The sequence below is a fragment of the Meleagris gallopavo genome, chromosome 14 (assembly GCF_905368555.1).
Source record: "Meleagris gallopavo chromosome 14, MGAL_WU_HG_1.1, whole genome shotgun sequence".
Classification (NCBI taxonomy): Eukaryota; Metazoa; Chordata; class Aves; order Galliformes; family Phasianidae; genus Meleagris; species Meleagris gallopavo.
Window position 1 is genome coordinate 7,270,050 of NC_139417.1, and position 25,890 is coordinate 7,295,939.

Genomic DNA, 25,890 nt, shown 5'->3' on the forward strand with positions numbered 1-25,890 from the left:
AACAATATGTATATATGAAAATAAATGTTCATACTGGTATCTGATACATCAAAGCAAATAAAAATGATTGGAATATTCTTTGACAGATCACAGTTCAATTAATTTTAGGCTACACATGGATGAATTTTCAGTTAACTGAAATAAAAACCAGAAAGATTTTAAATACTACAAGGAACCCTGGGTAGAACATCCTAGAAAGGATATTATCTTTTTTCTGAAGAGAATGTCTGCAGTAAACCTCTGTATGAATTAGTTTTCAAGTAGCTGTGTTCTAATACAAACCTTATTTTGTCCTTCAAAAGTAGTACAGAACACAGTAGGGAGTTCTGAGTATTAAGAGTAAAAAACACAACTAAATTACTGTCATTCAGTAAACATTACATCCATGATAGAAAATTCTTGTTGTGATTATGCACCATGTTTAAGTAGTTTGTACAACACTTGTAATTTACTAAGTAGATTAATCTCATCTCTATTTTTCTATTCTTCCATACTTGTGTTATTTAAAAATATTTTTATTTCAGTTGCTTGTGATCAAGTACAGTATTAAGAAGTACATCCCGCTAACTTTTTAGATTTGAAAAAGGCTCCTATATGCAAAATTAAGTCCAGAGTGTTGAAGCACCTTTGTGAATTTTTTTTTAAAATCGATATCAGAATGAGAGCTGCAGGATGCTGAGCAGTTGTGGGGAAGGGAGGGAAATGACCAAATTACATTTATTTTTTTCTTTAATACTTAGTGGTTGAGTTCTTTTGACAGTCTTTACCAACAAATATGGATGCTGAAGGTTTAGAAAACCTGGTCTCTGTTTTTAAGATCTGGTTCATCTATTTATTTATTTTTCTGATTTTAATGAAGTACTATAGCAGATATCATATGGAGATAGAGAGTCACACAGTTCTCAAGCTCATTTTCTTGTCATACTGGAAGAAACGCTTTAGTTTAAGCATGCTATCAAGTATTCCAAAAATACACCTTTTTCTCCCTTCTTTTTTTCCAGCGTCTTGTTGAAGCTGCAGAAGATGCTTACCTGAAACATGAGTTTGATGCTGATTTACAGGTAATTAGTATTTGCTTTTTCAGTATTTATCATGAGTATGCTATAAAAGTTTATACAATACCTCGTGTGAACTGAATTGCTGTAGAAAGACAAGTATGTGAGTAATAGAAGGATGCTGGTTGTAGAAGACAGAGCTAATGAAAAGCTGGCTCAGTATTTTGATAGATAATATTCAGGATGTGTGTTGGGAGACCTAGCAGGTTTTACTCTGAGAGATTTCCTATTCTTTGCCTGCCTAGGTCAAGCTATTTAAACCTAGTAATTAGCAGCATGTTTCATCCTTGTAGCATACTGGCAAGGAACTGTTCAATAGGGAGCTGAAGTTGCAGGTGAGGTGAGATCCACTGGGATGGGATTAACATGACCTTGATTTATGCAATTGGTTTGTGGTTTGGATCTGTGTCTAAAACAGGCAACTTTTTCCTACCTGGAAGTCCTCGGAGCCAGACCACTGCCTCCAAATATTGTCTTTAGGATTAATATGACAGGAAGAAGTGGTGGCAGCTCACAGTTGAAATTGTTAGAAAGAAAAACTTTTGCTTAAATAAAAAGTTAAAATGAGATTATTTAAAAAACCCACATAATCTAACCTGACAATATGAAGTTCAATAGACGATGTTTCTCAAGAGCTATATGAGTAATGGTTTTCCTACCTTTCATGAATTCCTACATCCTCTGTTTCTTGAATATCATGTTGGGTGGAGTTTTGTTTCCTTTACTTTAGCTATCTCAATTCAATTTTAAAACTTTCTGCAAATATTAGCCATATGTCTATTGAAATTCTGAGCTTAAGCATTAAGAGAAGCAGTTTGTTTTTTTGTAGGCTTTCCCATACATTTAGCTAATTAATACACAAAGTCCATAAGTTCTGTTTTCAGAATTTACCATGCTTACTTCCAATAATCACAACACATTTTAATGAAAATACATTAAAGAAAGATACAAGTAACTGTTTTCTGTGCAGAGAGGAAAAAAACATGAGTGAACTCTTTAGAGCTAGGGATAAAAAGTTGAGCTTAGCAGGCTGTGATGCTGAGACCTGTCACTGCATGTTGGAGTAAGGAGAAAATGAGGGCAGTGAAAGTGATTATTCATATTATTGTTGTGTTCAATGAATGCTGACTTATGTATTCCAATGCTTTAGAGATGTATTACATTCAACCCTTTTAAAGGTGCGCTATTTTCTGGATAAATCAGAAACACACTTACTGGAGATCTCCAAAAAAAAAAAAAAAAATCTTTTATAAGTACTTCACTGCAAGATAGTTCTCACTTTGACATAGTTCTTCGTTTGCTGAGGCTCTGAAGATACTAACGCTTTGAGGAAGCCAGTTAAAAGCCATTTGTGTCAGCAGCATTAATGGGACAATCAAATCTTTGTGTAGAGCTCCGTTGTTTATTACTGTCATGGTCCATTAAAGCTAATCAATTGCTAATCTTGGTTTCAGCGACCCCTTTGCAACCTTTGCTGAGTGATTGTTGTTCTTTATCAAGAATCTCATAATACCATCTGCTCAATATAAAACAATGGCCAGAATACTTCACTAGCCTACATTGAAGTAGATGTGGATAGAGGGCTTAAATAGTACGCATTCTGTATAATTCCACTATCAAAGAGGGACTTTTTAGTTTGTATTGCCGCAGCCAATGTGTTAAAGACAGGATTAAATGTTTTGAATTAGTGATATGTGATGCAGCACCAGTGATGCAGTTGGTTCTGTGTGCTCAGATATTCTGAAAATTCAGGAAGCACATAAAGGAAATGCTTTTGTGCCTTTTATTGGCCCAACATCACCTCCTATGTCTTGAAGACAGTATAGTTAATATTGTGTCAGTACATAAAAATGATAGAGATGAGAAATAAAATTATATTAATATTTTTATTGACTCTGGAAAAAAAACACTAAAGAAAATAACAACTGGAAGAATTCATCTTTTAGATTGCTTGTGTTGTATTCAGCAATGCTGAAGACTTAGCCCCTTGTAGGTGTCATTCTTAGGAAGATCATTGGTTTTGTCCTTAGTTATTCTATAGGTATTCTGATTAAAATGTGGCATAATTGTCCAAGCTTAGAGCTATCTGTTCCTCTCCTGAATCTATTGACACAACAGCAACAACACAAAAACAACCCTGTAGTTAAAAAAACAAAAACAAACAACAATTCTCAGTGAATTGAATAATCTAAGTAGGTGATGTGACTCTAACTCACCAACATTATTTATTGAATGTTTGAGAAATGAGCGAACTAGACTGGTAAGAGCTGGCTCTGAAGGATCAACCTGCAGTGTTTCACATTCAGAATTTCTTTTCCCTTTTAGGGAATCAAACTAATATCTTTATTGGTAGCAAGTTATGAGGAAATGGTGTTCTAAGTGTCGCTTATTTCAGCCTTTAACATATACCAGGGTTTTTCTCACTGTTGGCTATGGTATCAAGCTATTTTGTATCATTAAAGACTGTGCAAATGGCAACTGAGCGGAATAAATATGTCTTTTAGTGTTAAACCATGTATTTGCTGATGTAAAATATATTACCATCTGCATTGCTATAGCAAGTTGCCTGGTCACAAAATTTATACAGCTTTTAAGAATTGCTCATCTTGCTTATATAAGGACGTTGTTTCAGGCTTTGCCTCTGTGGTAAAGTGCAGTAAAATATGCATCATTCACTCTGAGTCTTGTCTTTAACATGATGAGAAAAGAAATACAGGATCTGACTGCCAAGCACTGGAGTATTGGATGTTTCAAGTTTTGAAGTGATTGGTTTTGTTGATGTATTTTATGTCAGAGAAATATTTTGGGGACCAAAGCAGAGCATAATATACTTTTTTTGACAGAATTGATCTATTAGAAATAATTATCTAATAATTTATAATCATTTTTAAGAAAAATTTTGCTTCCTTTACTTGTTCTGGACTTGAGTGTGTGCTACTGAAGATATAAACATTCTTGTTGGGATTCAGTGGAACTCCATTGTGAAGTTGATTGCCAGACCCAAGGAAAAGGTTTTGAAGTGCAACACTTCCCTGGAGCTGTCATACAAGGAATATGCTCTATTTGCAGCTGACAAACACATTTTGCATATTGGTGTGTAAAAAAAAAAAAAAAAAAAAAAAAAAAAAAAAATACACTAATGTGATGCCAAGCTGACGCAGTTAGGTAGTTACTGATGAGGTGCTAAAGCACACTTAAATTGAAGTCCTGTGGTTTGTGATGGCACCAATGTCCTCTACAGTATTCTCCTATTTATATGATAATATCTGAGTTATTTCTCAGGATATTACAGGGTGTTTCTGTTTGAACACAGTGAGAGTAAGATCTGTTATGGTCCTGTATTATTTTAGTGTTTCAAAAACTTCGAGAATGCTCAGCAAGAGAACTGACATTGTTCAATGGAGCCCTAAAAGTAACTTTTACTTTGTTTCTTATGAACTTGAAAAAACATTCTAATTTTATTTTTGCTCAGAAAAATTCTTACCATACACGATTCCTCGTCAGTTTTTATACGTCTGATATCAATTACAAGAGGAAATTATAAAATGTTTCATTATGACTACTGGTTCATTTTCTAGATGGTTTCATTACACATACTTGCAGGGCAGTTCTTTTATTTTCCTTTTTAATTGACAGCGTCACTTGCAGTACATTCCAGTTGAGTTTTCTCTCTGTGCGATGTGACAATACAAATGCAAGTTTACTACTTTTTAGTAGAATCAAGGCTATTCCATAATTGACATCACCTGAAGTACTAGACATTTTTTCACATTGTTGTAATTTTACTTTCTAGATAAGATAGGACAGTTTCGTGCCGATGCATTAAGGTGTTTGACATTCTAATTTTATGTCACAGGGCTAGAAGATGGTTAAGCAATTAGATTTTTTAAATAAAAGGTTACTTTTTAGAGTACACTTAAAGTTAGTTTAGTGGGATAAAAAGAGGAGTAATGGCACAAAGCTGCTTTTTATTATTTCTTTCTCAAATCTGTAATGTATGACAGAGTCCTAAGGGCTCAGGTTTTCAGCACTAAACACACCAGTTAGGTCCTTTCCTGCGTGATTTTGAAGGACCAATTCTTCTCTGTGATTTTTTTTTTTTTTTTGCCTGCTGTTAGCTCCTAATTGCACTGCAGAATCCTGAAATTGTAGAATCCTTAGAGTTGAAAGGGACCATTAACAGTTATCTAGTCCAACTCCCCTGCAATGATCAGGGTCACCCTCGGCTCCGAGCATCTGATCTAGCCCTGTCCAGCATGGCCTTGAAAGTTTCTAGGGACTTGGAATCCACCACCATTCCAGACAACCTGTTCCAGTGCCTCACCACTCTAATTGTAAAAGACTTTTATTCTTATAAAGAAGGTAGATTTAGACTGGATATGTTTTAAACCATTTCCCCTTGTCCTGTCACCACAGTCGCTGCTAAAGAGTCTGTCTCCTTTTTTTAACAGCCCCTTTTTAGATACTCAAAGGCTGTTACCAGGTCATCTTGGAGCCTTCTCTTCTTCAGGACCAACTCTCAGCCTGTACTTGTAGGAGGGGTGTTCCATCCCTTGGATTGTTTTTGTGGCCCTCCTCTGGACATGCTTCAGTAGGTCCATGTCTCTCTTGTGAGGCCTCACCTTGAGCATTGTGTTCAGTTTTGGGCACCTCAGTATGGAAAGGACATGGAGGTGCTGGAGCAGGTCCAAGGAAGGGCAACAAGGCTTGTAAAAGGCTTGGAGAATGTGCCCTATGAGGAGCAACTGAAGGATCTGGGGCTGTGTTTAGTCTGGGGACAAGGAGGCTGTGGGGTGACATTATTGCTCTCTTTCAACATCTGAAAGGTGCTTACAGTGAGAGTGGGGTTGGTCTCTTCTCACTGGTGACAGGATGAGGGGAAATGGCCTTAAGTCGCGCCAGAGTAAGTTTAGGTTGGATATCAGGAGAAACTTCTTTACTGAAGGGTCTTCTGTACTGATCAAAAGATAGGGGAGATCAAGGAAAGAGGCTGTAAGCATAGAATTCAGAGTATTTACAGAAAAACGGCAAAGCTCCAAACTCTTAAGAATTACACTACAGTCTGAGGGCTTAAGATGAAGGAATAAGTGAACAAAAGCACAAGTATCTAGTGTCAGTGAATTACAGTGCATAAGAGGATGCTGTTAAGTGATAAAAAAAAACATTGATTAGTGTTTTTATTCACTTGTAGCATTTCCTTTGTTTAACAATCTTTCATCTGGAAAGTGTTTCCATACTTTTTACTGAAAGGAGGGAAACAGTAAAGAAGAAAAACTCTAGTTCCTAGTTCTGGTTCCTGATTTTTGCTTTACTCCTGTTAATTTCTGTGTGCTCAAAGTATTGTATTCTCAACTGTTATGATACTAGAGATGCAACAAACTGTGTTGCAGACTCATAGTTCTAAGAAGTCCTTGCAGTGTAGAGCACTTAATGTCTAGAATGCAAACCACAGGCTGTAGTTCCTTTTACCTAGTTACAATTGCTATTCTTTTATTTCTGTTTTGTACCAAAATGAATATAATTGTGTGTTATCAGTTCAATCTTACTCTTCAAGTACAAACACAATACTGTTGCCTGTTTATATCTGTATTATGTAACAGGCAAAATCTGAACTCTAGTATTGCTTTAGAATTGTATGACTGAGCAGTTAGTTTCATCTGCATGACATTTTTCGATCTGTAATTTTGACCCTTTACTATGCTTGCTTGCTACCCAAAATGAAGAGGAAATACCTTTCTCATCCCAAGAGCATTTTCAAAATATAAAGTTCTCCAATTAAACAGTGAGTCGTCCCAAAGCTTTTCAGAGCGACAGAAACCTCAACCTGAGAACAACTTACAATCAGATAGGTGGGGCTCTCAGTGAGGAAATGAGACCTGTTCAAGCTGCTTCTCTAGTGAACATTAAATTATATATATGATATGAAACAATTGCAAGAGAAGTTTGTGAGACACTCAACTTGGAAGACCCTGAAGGATAGGCCAGTCACTTTGGTTCTCAGAGGCCCTCATCTGAATCTCTTTTGCTTGGTCCACATCATGGTTCTGAGCTGCAGCATAAATCTTTTCCCCTCTTGTGCACTCCTGCAAAACTTTCCAATACTAGAAAGAATCACAGGTCAGATCTAACAGCAATAACAAGATGGAACAGAAAGTATTTACACATGTATAACACATACACGCCGTTCCTTTCCCATACTCAAATTATCAACTGTTTTCCGGTTGCTTTTTATGCTTTCTGTAAGCATCTATAAGAATTAGAGTTGTGGTTAAGAGAAGTAAATGCTGAAATTCTTGCACGTTCACATAAATTCACCTATTGAGTTTATAAGTGAAACAGAAGTTTTCAATAGAATGTTGATATAACTCACTGTTTGCCGCACCGAATTTTCTCTTTTATTGTTTTTGCAAGGCAAGTCTTTATCATATTCTAAAAGAGCAATGAGCTAATGTTCTTCAGGTGAAAAGATAATACGTGCTAGAAACAGTCAATCAAATTAAGCAGATATGTTTGCTTCTGCAAGAGGGGGAAAAAAAAATCAGCCATAATACTTTATGCTGCATTCCTAACGTGGTGATGTTGTTAGCCCCAAAATTAGGCTGAAATTTGTTGCATCAAGGAAGGAGTTGGAGTAAACTCACAATTCCTGCAGCCTCAGAAAGTTTCCTCTTTCAAAATGCCCTGCGTTCTTTCCAAAAGTGCCCAAACAGCTACTGTCAGAGTGAGAATAGCGTGTGATCAGAGCATGCCAGGATTGGGAGCAGGCAGGAAGTGGCTCTCCCTGCCTTTGGAGGCACCTGCACAGCCCTAACTCTGTGGGTCTGGATGAGGAACGAACAGCAGAAGGCGGAAGGGAAAGGAGAAGAAAACAAGGTTTGTGGGATGGGGACATGGGAGGCTGCAGGAGAATGCAGCATCCATGGAGTAAAAGAAATAGGTGTCAAAAGATTGTCAAGTGTAGGAAAGAAGGCTGTAAAGGGAGAAACAAGTAAGTACTGTGTAAAGGCAAAGCAGTTAAGCGTTAATTGCTCTGTGTTTTAAGAGTACTGACAGTAATCTTTTTGCAAGTCTCTCAAAACCATTACCTTTCCACATATGGGGCAGAAATGGAGAAATCATTTTCAGCTCTTTTTTTTTAACAAAACTTTTTTCCACCCTCTTCAGTGTCAAGCAAGGCAATTATGTAAACAGTGAGGAGCTGTCTGCCATGAGCTTCATTAAAACACAAAAGAAACCCTCAGAATAAGTGGGTAAGGTTCAAATACAATTTTAAAACGAGCTTAGGAGAACTTTGGCAGAATAAGTACGTACTACATGAGGGATGAACACTGCATCGAAATGAGGGAGCCTACCACAGTGCTCCTGGAGACCGCCACAGACCTCTGGGTAACTTCTTGTAGTCACTGCAGACAGAGCTGGTGTGTTTAAATCTTTTTAGCTTATCGGTTTCCAATTCTGACACATCAGAAAGACAGGTAAAGAGCCAGAGAAAAGGAGGAATGACTGTGTGAAGTGAAATTAAACATGCTAAAAGTTGATGATTGGCGTGTTGGTGACAGGAAACAGGAATCTGGATTAAAATACCTTTCAGTCGTAATTGTTCAAATTAGTTGTCAAGACTTGCATCTTAGAAACTGGATTGAGTTAGTGATACTTTTTCCTTTAGAAAAAAGAACTGAGCCCTGTGCTGCTGCTGGGCCCTACAGCCCCTGAGAGCATTGAGCACAACACTGTGCTCCTATCAGGGTTCATTTTGAGAACTGCAGCTCTGGTTTAGCATTCCTTTATCTGGGGGTGTTTAGCTCATATCAGCTGGTGCAAGCAGGAGATGATGCGCAGTGTTGTTTCCTCATTTGCTGAGACTTCCGCACAGAAAATGCTCAACTGTATCTATAATCAAAGCTCTGTATTTGCTGTCTGGGTTTTGCTAGAATGGTGTGCTTTCTGAGCTTTCCTGGTAAATATAGTTTAAAGAAGTTATTTGAAACACGTTTAATGCTGTATGGTCTTGCATTATTTTTCACGTGCATTTAGATTCTGATGTGCTGTGAGGCAAGATGTGAAGGCGCTCAGAGGAGCAACAGTGCTGGAGTTAATGTTTGTATTTATAAGGCTCATTGGTCAGTGATACTGAGTTCTTCTGCAGGAAAAAGTTCCTCAATTCACTCTTGCAAAATTCAATGCCCTATTGTTCTCACTTTTCTGAAGTCACTGTTTATAACATTTCTCTCCTTTCTCCTCTGAGGAATAATATAATTTATTGGAGCAGTTCATTCATAGACTATGTGATATCTATCTTCTGGGACAGAGATACCTTCTGCATGATGTATGCACTGTTAGCTTCAAACTCTTCCTGTTTGCTCTTTGTGAAAGGGTTTGTAATCAGGAATATTTATGCATCCTGGTACCCAATTGTGCTGTGCTTGCTGTTTTCTGCTCTTCATAGAAAATTAAACTTAGGTTTTTTTTCCTTTTTGGCTTACACCTACCTGAAAAGAAAAAGATTTTAGAATATTACCCTATGGATTTATGATTGCCAGGCAGATAGCCAATAATAAGCAGTGATATCTGATACTACAGCCCAGACATACTCTGCCTTTTTCCACCTTTTTCCTATTATCTTTAGGTTTAATAAACTATAAATGGGAGAAATAGATGGCAGACCATCTTTTCTTTTTGTGTTTTTTTTTTTTTTTTTTCTTCCTTGGAGGTGCTTGGTGATGAGATTAAGCTAAAGGTCATATATTCTTCTAACGTGGTATTTAGGAATAGGCAAATTATTGAAAAGGGTGGAAGTAATGTAGGGTTATTCATTTTTGTGGGAGAACAGCTTTTTTACTGCACAACCATCATTTTCAATAGAAATAACAGTGTTATAGATAAAGATTTAATGAATATATATGAGAAAGGCAAGTCAATAAGCCGTTCATAGCTGTAGGTGAGGTCACGTTTCTGGCTTGTGTAGTATGAAAGTGAGTAAATCTTAGAAGATCATAGTGGAAATATTTCCAAGGTATTATAGATACTGCTTATTGTAGAAAAAGTTATTTTCTTGCCTTTGGCTTATAGGAAGGATATTGTCTACATTTGTGCCTTAACATTACAACTGTATGTATTGTTTCTTTGTTTCTGAATCTCCCATAATTACTGATTGCAAAATTAAAATGCCAATCTCATTATTTCAATCATAAGATACAACTTGGTTTAGTCACATGTTTTGTCTGTAATTGGAGTGTCTGTGTGTTGAGCTTCATTAACTTGAAACAGAAGGAACCCCTGCTTTTGTGTTGAAGTTAATTAAAGCTGGTAATGATTATTGTCTGAAAATTTTCTGGATTCAGGGAGGTTATTTTGCCTCTACTCTATTTTCACACATCATTTCATTGATCATGCGATTGGTCGATTCATAATACGTAGGATTTGTCTGAATTCAGTGAACAATGATTTTTTTTTTACTATAAAGATACACTTGTATGTTTGTTTAACAGTTAATTGAAAGCTTCTGCTTGTGAAATAGTCACTGATGACTTTTAAACTCCTTTTTTGAGAAAATTATTTGCAAAAGAAAATGTGATTATCTTTCCATGACTAATGAGTAATAGCACAAAACAGAATGGGCAGAACAATGTCAAAAGCTGTCAGGGCTTTTTAATATAAAAATGAAAAATTCAAAATATGATAATTCTCTGATAATTTGTAAAAACATCAAGGTACAGTCTTCTAATCTGTGCTCCATATATCTAGTGCAGTTTTGACCAGGACAGTAGTCTAAAATATTCAGATGTATGCATGCACAGTTTAGGATTTGTTTTGATCCATTTTTGTAAAGCTCTGCTTTTCAGCCTTATATATATTGTCTGATGAGGAAATCTTTATCACTAGCATTGTAGGTTGTGTTGTAGGATGAGTTCTTTCTAAAAAAGAAAACAATAGCAAAAACGAACAGAAGAAACAGCAGAATTATACTCACAGAGGAGAAAAGATTAAAAAAAGCTGACTGTATGTTCACAATAAAAATCACAGAGGATAAGTTTCAATAAGTGCTTTGTTTGCTTTTTTTATACAATAACAATAGTTTGATTTAATGTTACATTTTATATATTTCAGATTAAAACTAACAGCCGATAGCTAAAGCTTTCAGGCCATCCAATTTTGTTTGTTGGAAAAAATAAAATAAAATAAAAAGGACTTGAGATCGTATTCTGGGATTCTGGGTCCAGTTAGCTGTTGGAAATGAGGAGCATGTGTTCAGAGAAATATTATCGTGGACTGAACGTTCCAATCAAGGATACTAATGGTATTTTTAATGGCTGTTCTGTGACTGTGCGAAGCTCCTGCTGACAAAGTCAGCTCAACAGATTTCAGCATCGTATGCAAAACTGAATTTTGCAGCAAAGTAGGGTCAAGCTTGGGGGAGAAGGTTTGTTGGAAGAGTCAGTAGAGATTTTGGGTATGGGGTTGGTGAAGGCCAGCTGGTTGGCAGTGAGGAAGAGATCTGGAAGATTACCTGAGTTTGTGAAAGGCATTGGAAGTTTTGGAGAGTTCACATGCTTCAAGGACTCTTTCCCCAGCCCACTAGGAGACTTTGCCACCGTGGCATGGTTCTGAACTGCCCTGCCTCTGCTGGTCTTCTCCATTCCTGCCACACTTCTCGCTGTGGTGCTCAACTCAGCTCCCTTTCCCCAAAAGGCTGTGCAGGCAGACTGGGGTCTGCTCTGGAAAGCTGTGCGCTGCCTGAACTCATCTTCACTCCTGTGCCATTGGTTATATAGACAGAATGCAGACCTGGATGACTTTACATATATTTTGCATGATGGCTGGCTGTTGATCGTATCTTGAACAAATATTTCCCATAGCAAGCTCTGTACTGTTTCTCCCAGTGGTATATACCACTTCAAATCCATCTAAGTTTTATCCCAACACAAACATCATGCTGTCTTGCGCATTATGAGATAGTCTGGGATCCAGCTGTTTCCTGCAGACTATTTAGTAGTCCCATGGAGTTTAGTGTCACTGGTAGAGGCAGGGGTGCTCAAAGTTGAGCTGAGTGCTCAACTCTTATTGAAGAGGTAAATCCTGTATTGCCTCTAGGAAATTGTCATGGATTTTATTAAAGTTCCTGTACAGGTAAATGGCTATTGAGTTAGCTCTATAGAGGTCAAGGAATCATTGTTCTACTAGACAGACTCAGATTTCTGTTCTTCAGTGACCTGCAAAATGTCAATGAGATGAAAGACATAGTAAGAATGGGAAATAAGATGTTCTGAAAAAATTCCTCATTTTCTATACCTGCTCCCCCAGAACTACAACCTACTGTAAATTTCCTGGGCTTTATGTTCATTGGGATCTAATATAGGTTATTGAATAGAAAATCTCTTGAAGATTATTTTCAAATTTTTTTAGAAAGATATAATATGTTCTATAAAACATGTGAGTCTCAAAACATTTGTCATTTTTTTGTCCAAACTCTATACTAAATTGCACAAAACGTCAAAAAAATAGCAGCTTAATTAGTGTTCACAGTTATCCCTACAGATAAATAACTTTTAAAAATTCCTTGTGGTCTGTTTGTAAATAGCTTGCTATATGTTTTCTCTAAATAATGTGTCAGTCCTTGACATTTTTTGCACATGGGCAGTGCTAGTGCTCCTCTTGAGCAGAAATTGTGAAACTTGTAGAAAAATGAAACAGTAATGAGGGAGATTTTGCTGAGAGAAGGCAGCGGAGACAGCAAAGTCAAACTAAGACCCTTTCCAGCCTGCAGTGAAGGCTGGAAATGAAGGTTTTACATTTTCTCATTCACTTTAATCAGATGGTGATATTTTCAGTAGAAATCGGGAGTGGATGGAGCAAAAGCTATGCAGCCCTTTGTAGTTTTTTTCCCCATCAAATGGTGACAGAGTTGTTGCTTTGTTTGACTTTTACTTTTTTGTTTTTAACAAATATTTTGAGAACTGTTCCTTTCCTTCATCCTCTCCCAGCACAAGTTTTCTTCTCATCTCTCTGTTTCACGTCTGTCTGAGAATACAAAACTGGGAAGGGAGGATGTCATCGAGTCCAAAGGACTTCAGCTGATGTGGCTACATCTTTTGTGGGTGAATGACACCTGCAGTGCTTGTGTGCTGTGAGCCACAGGTTACCCCAGTGTAGCAGGGTCACTCTGGACACAGAGACAAGAGAACTCGCGGAAAGTATAAGGGCTTTGTTGTTTGAATGAGACTTCATAGTACCATGAACAGTGACATCATTGAATATACATACAAATATATAACGATGAATGCAGCTAATATAGTCCTAGGTGTTGGCTGGAAAATGTGTGCTCCAGGCCCAGATTTAATATGAACTTTCATATTCCATTCTTAGAGCATAAAAAAAGCATTTTTGTCTATTTTGACTTCCGCAATAATAAAATGAGGTCAGGAAATCTGCTAAAGTTTATCTTTCAAAAATGTTTTCAACTCAATCACATTGTTTTAAAAATCATTTCCGTTTGTTATCTGCACATTTAAGTAGACTGTGTTTTCTCATGATGGATTTTCTGAAGGAAAGCATTAACAGATTCCTGTAATTGATTATACTTTAATGATACATAATGACAAGTTCTGTTTTCTGTTATTGTTACCCTACACAGTGAAATGTAACAGCCCTGATACCAGAATGTATATTGATACACAGTTGATTTAGTAACTTTTCACCAGTTGGACTGCCTTGCATGAACTAAAAATGTGTGCCTGTCTTCAGCACTATTGGTCATTCCCGTGTTCAGGGCAGACATCCCTCATATCTCTGCAGATGATCTGATCTTCAGCATGCAGGAGTTGGTAAAGGACAACACTTCTGTTACAGGCATTGTTTCTGGGAAAGGACCACAGATGGGATTTTTAGTTCTTCTTGTAGTGTTAATTACTCGCTTCAATTGCACTTTTTCTTCTTGACTTTTTTTTTAACAAATGATCCTTCACTGCTTCCTCCCCAACCCCTCCCAAATCACTGCTGGCAAACAAGATGGTGGATGGTGTCATAGTGTCAGCATTCCTTATCGTCATGCCAGAAGTTACGCAATTATTTACTGATGTCCCTTGTCCTTTCGTGTAAATTTCTCTTCTTGTATTTGGACTGAAATCCCTACAGCAGGGATAACTTTGCATGCACGCATGTATTCGTGTGTGTGTGTGTGTGTGTGTGTGTTTGCAGTAGCAATTAGCACTTCTGATTCCTGCCCTGTGTCTCAAGCCCTTATGTTCTCTTTCTCATGAACAAACAGTGCAGTTCAATTGCTGCTTCTTAGCTGTGCTTTAGTTCTTGAACACACTTCTTGTCCTAATGATGAGCTCACAGGGCAGAACCAGTGAGTGATGTGTGCATGGTTGGCATGCATGGGAAGCCATGTAATGCTAATTTAAAGTCTGAGTTTTGTGGATGTGTCAGGAAGGCATACAGCTGTTGTCTTCCGATACTCACAGGAAAAACACAGGGACCTTAATTCTGGAATGCTATAATGATCTAAAATTAATGGTTATTAGAAATAGATAGTATACTGACTAAGGTTTCCACAGCTGTCTACATTTTAAACCTTATTTACTGGGAGTAGGATTGTACTTAAAGCATTTGATTCTGGCAATAAAATTTATTTGTTGTACTGTATTGTAAGTCAGCAGCACTATTACTGAGATGGAGGAAAATACGTAAGGGTTACACATATTTTCAGAATTATTTCCTTATTTTCCAGAGAGATTTAAGTTTAGGCTTTTACACTATTAGCCAGAATTATGGTGCAAGCTTTCTTAACTAATAATTTAGGGAAAAAAATAATGCTATTTGGACTTATTGAATGTCAGTGATTGTCAGAATCAAGGTCCTTGCTAAAATTTTTCAGTAGTTGTTTATTTCTGTTTTAAAGCTGCAAATGAACAGACTTCTGAGGTATCTACATGCTTTGGTAAATTGAGCTCTAAAACAAGAAATTACCACCATACACAGATCTTTGTATTTTGTTCCATGTTGCATTCTTTCTTAATATTTTAAATTGTTGTTTATAACTGTATTAGCACTGAACACATTAATTCTGTAACTATAGGTTAATTGTAAGTATTATTTTAACAGCTTTTTGTATGATATTGATTGTAATTCAAATCTTCTTGGCATGCTGTTCTTAACTGCTGATCGTGATAGTACTTGTAACGTTTGCTTTCATTGTTGTCCTAGTTGTAAACAGTAATATCAATTAATAGGTGCTTAGATTTGTGTGATTGTTTTGGCCAATGATAGAGAACTTAGTTTTGCTGTCAGAGAACAGCTTCAGGAAGGTAGGCACTGCAAATACAAAACAAAATTATTTAGATGGCCTTTTCAGCAGCAATATATGAAAAATCAGAAATGTCTGTAGTATCTCCCACTCATTTTGGAAAATAATACACAATTTCTTTTCTTCTTCATTTCCTGCTCTAGATAAGCAGCTTCTGGACTGTGAAGTAGAATCTCACTTCTAGGTATTACGTATTCTTAGCTCAATCCCAAAAGCAACTTCTACACATCTCTTTAATTTAGAAAATGTAAGTTCCTTCCTAATTAGGTACACAGAAACTTTGTTAGATTTTTTTCCGACTGCAAAATGATTAATAATGTGTAATTAAAAGTGAACCTGGATCAAGAGCTCATCAAGTCTCCCTATTACTCTATCACCATACCCTTTCCGCAGCAAGCAAAGTGATATTGCTCCAGGGGAGATGAAAGACTCTCACATCTCAGGAGGAATTTCCAAAATTCTCAGTTGGGGAACTTTTCCAATACTGTCACAGTAAAAATAAGCCATTCATGAAAGAGTATTAACTGAATTTTTGAAAATGTAACCAAACATGTATTTGATGTATGAAAGTACTGTGTTAATATTCTTTATAGTTGAAAGTGCTGACCAGACATCTATGTATGGAAAGAACAGACCACTATTAGTCAACAGCTGTACTAAACTCAGTGCAATTTCTTCTTTTCTGGTTTAAAAAGAATTTTCCCTTCGAGTTGCTTCTAGACTCAGTTGCAAACGAAGTGCGGATAAGCAGAGAATAATATCTCTGTATTTATTCCTCTATATGTTAACCTCTTTTTTTTTTTTTTTCCCCCTCCAAGTTTTGCTAGCAAGATACTCACCAGATACTCTATTACAGTCCAGATGAGTGTAACGAATACTGTAGAAAAGCAGGTCTGGAACATATCCCAGCTGTTCAATGGGAATAAGTACCATAACGCTGCGAGCCACTAGATGCCACTCTTGTTTCATCCCGTTACAACTCTGAGAGTATTTATGATTGTTTAAAAAAACCTAACTATGCTCTTCCACCCCAAAGCCCCCTCTAAAGATGTTCCTTTAGTATTTTAACTATTTCGTACTTCTAAAATTTACAATATTACCCTACTGTTTATAGTATTCTTCCCCCTTTCGTGATGCTATAGTTGTTTATAAATATCTCAGTTATCTCTAGACAACCTCTTGTCGTGTCGTGGGCCTCTTGCGTAGTTATGTTGTGCTATGTCTCTTTGGGTGGAATTCACAAACTTCTGGCATGTGTATTCGTCTGGTTTTCCAATTGATTTCACAGGCACTTATCATGCAAGAAAGCTCCAAGTGGAATTTTTAAAATTCTATTAAGTGTTTAGTCTTTGCATTTTTTCTCTAGTAGATTCAGGAGGAAGTTCTTGAACTTCTTCTAGGTTCAAACTGTACCACTGGTGACATTTGGCACATGACTAGCATGAAAGCTGCCCATCCATAGATTCCTACCTTTTAATACCCATCTTTCAATTGTTTCCTGGACAGGTAGTTGATGAAGTATAAATGCAGAAATGATGAAGCTGTTTGAGACAATGCAGGAAAAGCTCTTAAAAATAAATAAATAATTTTTCCAGCAACATTTAATATAACAAAACTTGATGTTCTAATTCTTTGTGCAAGACATAATACAGACCTGGCCCTCAATATAGTACATCTGAATTCTTGTTCAATCTCATAAAAGAAAGCACTGAACCTTAGATGAAAACACAGTTAAAACAGTAAGTTTTTCTTCTGAATTCCTCTGTTTTATAAAGAAAACACAGTAGAAATCTATTTGTAAAAGATTAGATTTTTTTTTCTCTTAAAAAATGTGTGGAATATAATGGTCAGCTGTTTCTACAGAAGCATTTTCAAAGTCAATTGTTTTACAACTATCACTCAAAATTTAGTAAGCATATTTATCTTGTAAACTTGCTGTCTCACAAGGAAAGGAAAACCAAAATGAGTTTGTTACAAAGTGAGTAATGTTGGACAAATGTACCCTCAGGTTGAAAAGCTCAAAGACAAGGTTAAGTTCTCTTTCATAGGATATATTTCTCAAGAGAACAAAAATCTGTTCTCTAGTTTGTGTGAAGTATTATATAATTTTTAATTATGTAATTTTATACTGTTTTATGTATAACATCAAATATCTTTATTGCTGCTTTAAATATGAGATAGCTCCGAGTACTGTGAACTACATGTGTGCCAGCCAGAGTCAATGCAAGTCATCTACTTGAAAAGTACACAATATATATTTTGTACACAACCTGCATCAGCCTGTGTGTAACCAGACAAAGCAGTGATGAAGGATTATACGTATATAAAGACCTACTGTGCATTAAATTGTTAGATTTAGATTTGAGTACTTTCTGGGGTGTATGGAAGGATTGATAGCGAAAAGCAGAGGGATGCATCCATTGCAAAAGCTCTTTATCCCACTGTTACGTTCCTAGATGTGAACGTTGCCAGTGGGGCACTGCATAGAGAAATGTGATTGGAATGTCAGCACGGCTAAATATAGGCAAAGGATCTTTGTGCATAAAAATGAGTTTGTAAGAAGGAGACTGTGTTATTTAAATTAAAATAGAGCTTTCTACAGAGTTTGAAGATTTTAGTGCAGATAAAGTATTATTTTTCTCTTTTTAGTTAAATCACTAACTTTTTTTTTATAGCAGCCACACTACACATTGATAAAAATTCAGAGCTGAGGATGCATGTGGAACCTTAACTTTATTGCTTCCATATCGCTGAATAACAACTGCAACTTGAAAGCTCCTTTTTGCCATTTGTGAAAGAACAATTTAATATATTTAAGTTTCTGTGATGAACACTTAATGTCTTACACATGTAGGGCAGGGGATAGTTTGTGATTCAGCGCTCGAGCCTTGTAACAGTTTGACTGCAACGAGGAAGCTGTTTGTGGTCATTAGCCAATACTGATCTCTCAGTTTGTATACATGATCTTGGCCATGCAGCCATGCAGGAAGGGCAAGTGAAGGGGATGCACTTTTATTAACTCATGTGGAACCATTGCAGTTAGTTATTGAAGGTCACTGTAGCTCTTTTCTCCCCTGCAGTCAGACCTTCCGTTAGTAATCTGTTCTGAATGAACTCTCCATTACTTCCCCTTTTCTGTGAATACTGAAGGAAATGTGATGAAAAAGTCTTTGTATCAGTCTTTTTAAAACACTTCTTTGCATAGCAGATCCATTGCCTTGATCAAGCAGCTTCCAGTCCTATATTCACACAGAAGAGGTGATGGGCATCCACTAGGGCTGGAGTGTTCCTTAGGCAACACTTGGGTAGAGCTTACTCGTTCCTCCAGGCTGTGAGAAGACTTGCTGTGCATGGTTAAAAGGAAGTCTCTTGTCAAAGAGGGGGTTGTGCACATATTTCTGCCCCTAATTAAGTAGCTTTTTTCCCCTTCTCCTCACAATATTAGGTTAGAAAGTTCTCCTCAGATGTAAAAAGGCAGACGCTTTGATGGAAATTAATTGTAATCTAATAAAGCCTTAGAATTTGCAGTAAGCATAAACTCTTATAATAGAGTCAAATGCAATACAATGTAATGAGTTTTGAGAAGTGGGAGAATAAATGGCCAAATGTTTTTGTAGGGCTTCTTTTTTTCTTTTTTTTTTTTTTTTTTCTTTTGAATAAATACTGTGACAGGGAGCTTTCTTCCACACCAGTGCAGGTATAGAAGAGGGAGGTGGTGAGTCCCAGATAGATATGGGCTACAAAATACCAACAAATATAGCTAAGACCCAGATTTTATTTTCAGATTTTTAATACTCTTCAGTATGTAGAACCTGGTTAAAAATACTAGGTAGTTTGTCACTATATTGTTTTCATGTGTATATAACCAATAATCTATGTGCTTTTTAGCAAAGAAGTGGGATATTAGAAAATTGGGAATCATTTTATATCAAATTTGAAATAATAATGCTTATTATTTATATTACAATATTTCAGGCTAGGGAATTGTGATTACAAATCCAGGGTCATGTTGTAAAATAACATCCAGCGTTGTTATGTGCCATTGAGTCAATTGTAATTTTTTTTTTTCCCTCCGAAGATGCCAGTGTATGGTATGACTTCTTTTTAGGGAGCCAAATAGCAATAGAGCATGCAGGGGAAAAATGTCAGCTGAGGGCGGTTGAGTTAAACATTAGAAACTCCCATGTCCAGTTTTTCTGAACCGTTGTTGTTGCATGCAATGTAAGATGCTGCTCTGTCAACACAGCCAAATGCAGTGCTATCAGAGGACTGTCTGCTCTACTCTGGAAAGCAGGAGGCCTGTCTGTATGAGGCTGCTCCTTATGTGAGAGGCTCTTTTCTAAATAAAGCTAAAGAAGCTGGGCGTAGTGCTATGCTCGCTCGTCTCTGAATTGAGAGTTTCTGCCCTGTGCTGAAACTCTCACAACCTGGGCTGTGTCGTACACCATAGTTAGCCTTCATTACAGCAGATTTTCACACCAAATTTAAATCCAAATTCTGCATTTGAGAATGAAATTTAAATAGTTAAGTCACTTGGGAATATATTTTTTCCATTTTCAGATGGCATGTGCAGTGTGGCATGTGTGGGGCAGAGTAGCACGCAGGTCTTTGTTTCTATACTCAAGCATTCCTCATATCCTTGATTTTTGTCTTCCTGCTTTCACTTAATTTTAGTGCAGTGAAATACACACCAAATTCAATAACAGCAAACCTTACGTTAAACTTGTGCAACCATGCCAAGCATTCATGGACTTCAGTTATAGTGGAGAACTAAACTTCCATGGGAGTTTTTCTAAGCTTCGCAGAACTCTTCAAGCAAACTTGATCCCCGTTGTTCTAATCTGAGGATTGGTTTATTGTTCTGTACCAGTTTCAAAGATTTGGTCTCATCTTTTCACTGTTACAAGTAAATTTCAGAGATTCTCACATATATCTCAGAGCAGAATCCAGAGAGAAACAGAGTAGAAACCCCAAACTTTTTCTTCTCAGATCACTCTGATGGAACCAGCATCTTTTCTCTAGAAGTCTGTATTGTGTGCCTTTGAAAAGACTAATAATATTTCCTGTTTATTTTACAAATATAGGCAAATAAGACTTGGCAAGCAGGCTTATGAGAAAGCAGTGAAGAATAGAATGAAGGAAAATACTTGCAAAGAACCTGTGAGCCAGCCAGCCCAGAACCGTACTGAGAAATGATATGGCTAAAATATGTGCGTGGTAAATAGTGTGATACTGAAAAATGAAACATTACATACTACAGCCAGAGGAGAAAAAAGCCAGTTCCTAAAATTGAGTTCTGGCAGTGTGTTCAGAAAATTGAATAGGCATCTGCTTGATTGCAGTTTGGGTGGGGAGAGAGGACGAGATCTGCAGAGCACTATTTCAGTTTTTTTATACTTTCCCATAGTATGAATTAATTACATTTAATGCTAACTATATACTTGCTACATTCTAAATTCCTGCATAAACTGTGGAAAAATATGAAGACATTTCCAAGTCTGGAGTAGCTTTGACGATGAGTCGTAGATGTGCTTTTGCAATTGTTTGCTGTGCGTCACATTCAAACACAGCTATGTTCTGCAGATTTACACTTGTGTACTTTGATGGTAATTTACACTCCTAGGGAAACAGTTGGGTGAAACCATGTCTCAGAAATGTGGAAGCTTAATATAAATAAATTAAACACAGATGCTTGATTTCAGTGAATTGCTGCCATTTGACATTTATAATTTCAAGACATTATTGTCATCAGCAAATCAACCTCTGTGCCTCATGGTTGTGCTTAAGCTGTTGGCTTGGTAGAAAATGTAAGAAGTGCTTTTTAGCTATTCTAGAACGTCTTCTGGCCTGAATCCATGCCATTGAGACTAATTCATAGACATGAACGACACATTAGGAAACTGCTTTGTAACTTTTCTTTCTGAATTAATAATCAGCTCACCTATAAATAAGTAGGTTACCTACAGAGTTTTTTCTGTGCTTTGCAAAGCTGATTGGGAAGTATTTTGTTCCTGCTAAAAATACAACCAACAGCTGACTCTGGCGAAATCATTATTTTATCAGGTCAATCTGTTGCTTTTGCCTGGGATTAGACAATGTTAACCATGTTACTGTGTGAAGATTTCATTCGAAGAGAAGTTGTTAGAAAATTGAGTTTACATGATCATGAAATTTAGGTTTGAGCAGAACCATTCAGAATGTTATTTTAAGTGCTCAGATGGGGAATGGAATCTGGAATGGTGCTCTGAATTATTGTAGGCAGCATATATTAAAAGATTTGTTAATATAGAAATAATAGTAATGCTATGGAGTATTCTTCATCTGTTTCAAACTTGCAAAAATCATGTGTGATTGTTCCCATTTTATAGATAGAGAAACAAGTCTGATCTCTCTCCTAGGAGATGCAAAGTGTTGACTCCTTTCTGCTCTTTTGAGCAAGATGCTTAAAAATCATTATCTACTGAAAAAAAAAAAGCAAAACACTTCTGCAAGATTTCATTATGGAAGCATATAGATATGCTTGATTGTTTTCTAAATCCAAGAAAAATAATTTGCTGTTGTGTTGAAGTGGAAAAGAAAACTTAGTTTCAGAAATAGTATTTTAGAATTTGATGATTCTTTCTTGAAGTGTGTTGACCTTCTGATTTGCAGTTAGTAGCAAAGCCTCAAGTGCTGAGTCTCCAGTAAGATGGATATAAAAAAAAAAAAGTTGTTTCTAATTTTATCTGACTTGCCCAAGGTTTTACTTCTGGCATTGTGGTAATAGATATATTTGCTGCTTCAGATAGATCTGTGTTTTATCTAAAATAAATTTGGGAAGAATAGCTGTAGGAAAGAAACAAGTGGTTGATACTCTTCACCATTTGTCACCTAATATGCCTTAAGCAGATCTAATGAAATATTGAGCAACAGTGTAATGAGAAGCATAAGTACTGCCATAGGAAATACAAATGTGTGAGAAATGCAAATATTGGAACTAACCAGAAAAAAGCTGGTGAGGTGATCTTTCTTTATTGCCTTTTGCAGAGATCTTCAAAGGGCTGTCTTCTCTTTTCCCATTAGTCAATATTTGACTCACGAAGACCTAACGTTCAGTAATTACAGGGAGGCTCAGAAATCCCAACTTCAAGCTTGAATTTTGACACTGAGGTGTCGGTGCTGTGTGTTATATTGAGCAGGAAGCACAGAAAAATTTATTGAATACGTGAGCCTTGAATCATCCTGTTATCTTTCTAGATGTCCTTAGTGGAGGTTAGGAATGCAGTTTCCTCTCTGGCTACTGCAAATACTCGAAATACCTAGAAAATGTTAGAACTACTGCAGCACAGAAGCATTGAGCATCAAAATCATTTCACCTTCCAGGCACCCTCATACAGAAGATTTAGGAGTGGTGTGGGAATAAAAAATGCAGTTGGAAACCCTCTTAGTTCTTCTGTCCATCAAAATGGTATCATTTTGGATCAGCTCCTTAGTCCCATACATGTACCAAGATCATAGAATAGAAGGGTCAGCTTGGAAGGGATATCAGAGATCTAGTTCCAACCCTCAGCTGTAGGCAGGGTTGCCGCCACTAAATCAGGCACTATATCAGCCTGCCCAAGACCCCATCCAGCTTGATCTTAAACAGTTCTAGAGATGGCAACGGCTATTGTTTTTAGCTGCTGCAACCACTGTCTCAATGATTTTGAAGTTTCTGTATGGCAAGAAACAGCAAGAGAGATATTTTGCTGTTTCTTCTTTTTTTTTTTTTAATAATGTTTCATTTCCTAAAAGCATTTATGGTTTGTCACTATCTAACTGAAGCCAAGATACTGACAAATGCACATGTCAATTGTAAAGTTAAAATACAGGATGTCTCTACTTATAGATATTTAAGTAGAGACTTTTCTCTGATTAGAAAATAATCCTGTATTAATAATAAGTCTTCCTGTTGTAAAACTTTCTAAATACAGTAATATTCAAAATGGGAATTGGTGAGATTGTAGAGACGCTGTTTCATTATTCTCAGTCAGCTTTACTGTGTACAAACCCTGCACGTTTTCAGCCTCAGCATAGAGCATGAGCTCAGGTAAACCTAAGCTCAGATTTATGCTTTAAGTACCTGAATGTTTGCTGAGAAATTATCCATGGTATATTTCTGACTTAAGATATGTGCTATGTTGGACATCTGAATGGTATCCATTAGTATAAATCCTTCTGCTTTTAAAAATATATTTTGTCACCAAAGTTTATAAGTCTGGTTTAGGTCTCTGTTTGTTTAAACTTCAGATCAGTAAATGGTTGAGATGCGTATTACATTTCAGGGCTTTTTCATGATACATTGTATGTATTGTTCAAATCCCTGTGTGGTCTAGTCAGTCCATATATTATGACAGCGAAATAGCTAATGATAAACTGCTTGCTAACCAAAGTGCTTTCATAGCACCTTATGTAGGAGGGAGGATCTTTTTTTCTGACAGTTGGTGGAGAGCGTAACAGTATCTAGTCTAATTTCTCCCTTGCAATCTGTATGTAGCATGTCATCCATATAGCAAACTGAAGTCTGGGAAAACTGAATTAATGATCTCTGAGTCAGCCTTATGAACTTTTCATTATTTAAATACTTTCTCCAATTGGTTGTACTTTTTTTAGATGACACTGAATTGTAATGGCTGTAACCTGTCTTTTTCAGGGAAGACTATTAATGCTGCGCGTCATTATTGACATAGATATAAAATCCAGAAAGCATGGGCATAATTACCCATTAGAAGCACCATTTAGAACATTAAGTGCAATTATATTTTTAAGAATATTGGTTTAGCTTTGGCAACGAGCTCAGAGCCAACACATGCAAAACTGGGGGATCATTTTAATAAGCATATGCATTTACAGTAATCTTTGTTTCTGCAGCAAAAGATGAAAGGAAATACAGGATTGTAACAGGCTGCCCAAGGAAGCAGTGGAGTCACCACCCCTCAGGCTTTTCAAGAGAAGAATAGATGTCACTGAGAGATGTGGTCTAGAGTGGTTGCAGGTGTGGGTTGATGGTTGGACTAGATCTTAGTTGTTTTTCCAAACTCAATGATTCTGTGATTTTCTGTAAATCATAATTAAGAACTTGTATGGTCTTTTTACATTCAGTTCTTCTCCATCGATGTAGTCAAACACATAGGAATTTATGTATCTATATAATGTGTTTTCCAGTAGAAGATTAATAACAAGTGAGGGGAAAAAACTGTGTGCGTGTCCTTAAACATTGTTCTTCATATGATGTCCTGGTAACAAAAGAAATGGAACCTTAGATAAACATCTGGTAAGAATGAAGGACTCTTCATGTTTTTTTTCTTTTTTTTTTTTTCCAAGATGAGCATTTTAGACTCATTTGTGTCTGAGCAACATATTCCCTCTCATATCTTGTTTTCAATTTATTTTTTTACCAGAGACAGGAAGAGAGCAGTAAAATAGGAAATTGGGATGTTTAGAAAGAGTATCCAAGGATTGCTACAAACTAGTTTTTAATTTGTTTAGATGGCTGAGGGGCTGCTATGCGTGTAATCTATCCTGTCCAGCTGAAGGAAATGCACGGACACTGTGCAGCCTTCCAGGGCTGCCCCTGCCCACTGCTGCTCTAAAAACCTCCGCTGACCACTTCATGTGGTGCGTTTTAGCTTGCACTTACTACACCTGTAAACAACCTGGGAAGCATGCTGGATTGTGGGATAGTGATTTGCAAAACTGCCATTTGCCCCATCATCCAGATACTTCTGGTTGCCTTGCTTTACCTGACCAGCTTTTCTAAAAGTGTTAATTCATTTTAATTCAAAACAGATAAAAATGCCTCACAGATTTCAGCTGGATCGTGGAAAATGGTAATGGTTCTGAAAATCTGAATGGTCTTTGCAATTGCTTTCACATAGCCTTGCACTGTGCTGTGGTTTGCCTGTTGTCTCTGAAGTTTTGTATAAGAGTACAACAGCAACAATCTGTAGTTCAAATAGCTTACCCGTAAATGGTTCCATGAATAACTCAGATTTTAATATAGTAGAGAAACAATAGTACAGATTCCAAATAGCTTCATGATATTGCTCTGACAAGCTCAATTTATATAATGCATTTCATTACTGCTGTTATATTTATCATTATTCTGCCTTTGCTTGATATGGAAAAATGGTTAAAAGCTGAAAATATAGAGATTTGTATTTTATGATCTTAGCCATTGGACCGTACCATTTCCTTATCTGCACAAATTAGGGAAATGAGTAGTACACTGCTGTTTGTTTTACCCATGCAATCTTTTGCAATACCCAAATTGTTAGTGTACTCCCACTCTTTTCCACCAGCAGTTCTATCCTAGCTTATTTCACAGGCTAATATAAAATGGCATTTTATGGCTTGTATAGTCCTGTTTCTATAACAGGAACTCATGTTTGTTGAATGAAGTCAAGAAAAAGCTTTGAGTATGACATGCAAAAATATTTTGTTCATGTATCTTTGTAAATTTGATTCATGCGATCAATGTAAACCAATACTGTAAGGAAGGGGAGAAGTATT

General features: G+C 36.7%; 1 protein-coding gene across 10 annotated transcripts in view; it reads left to right on the forward strand.

Annotated features, from left to right (window-relative positions):
• The window catches only part of CACNA2D3 (calcium voltage-gated channel auxiliary subunit alpha2delta 3), a 396,960-nt gene that overhangs the window by 122,307 nt on the left and 248,763 nt on the right, over positions 1-25,890 (forward strand). For all 10 annotated transcript variants that reach the window (XR_014886317.1, XR_014886318.1, XR_014886319.1 and 7 more), the window contains one exon: positions 1,002-1,061. Coding sequence is in view for 7 of the 10 variants with exons in the window: in XM_085235720.1 (XP_085091846.1) it covers positions 1,002-1,061 (60 nt within the window). In the remaining 3 variants the exon portion in view is untranslated. The remainder of the gene's footprint in view (positions 1-1,001; positions 1,062-25,890) is intronic.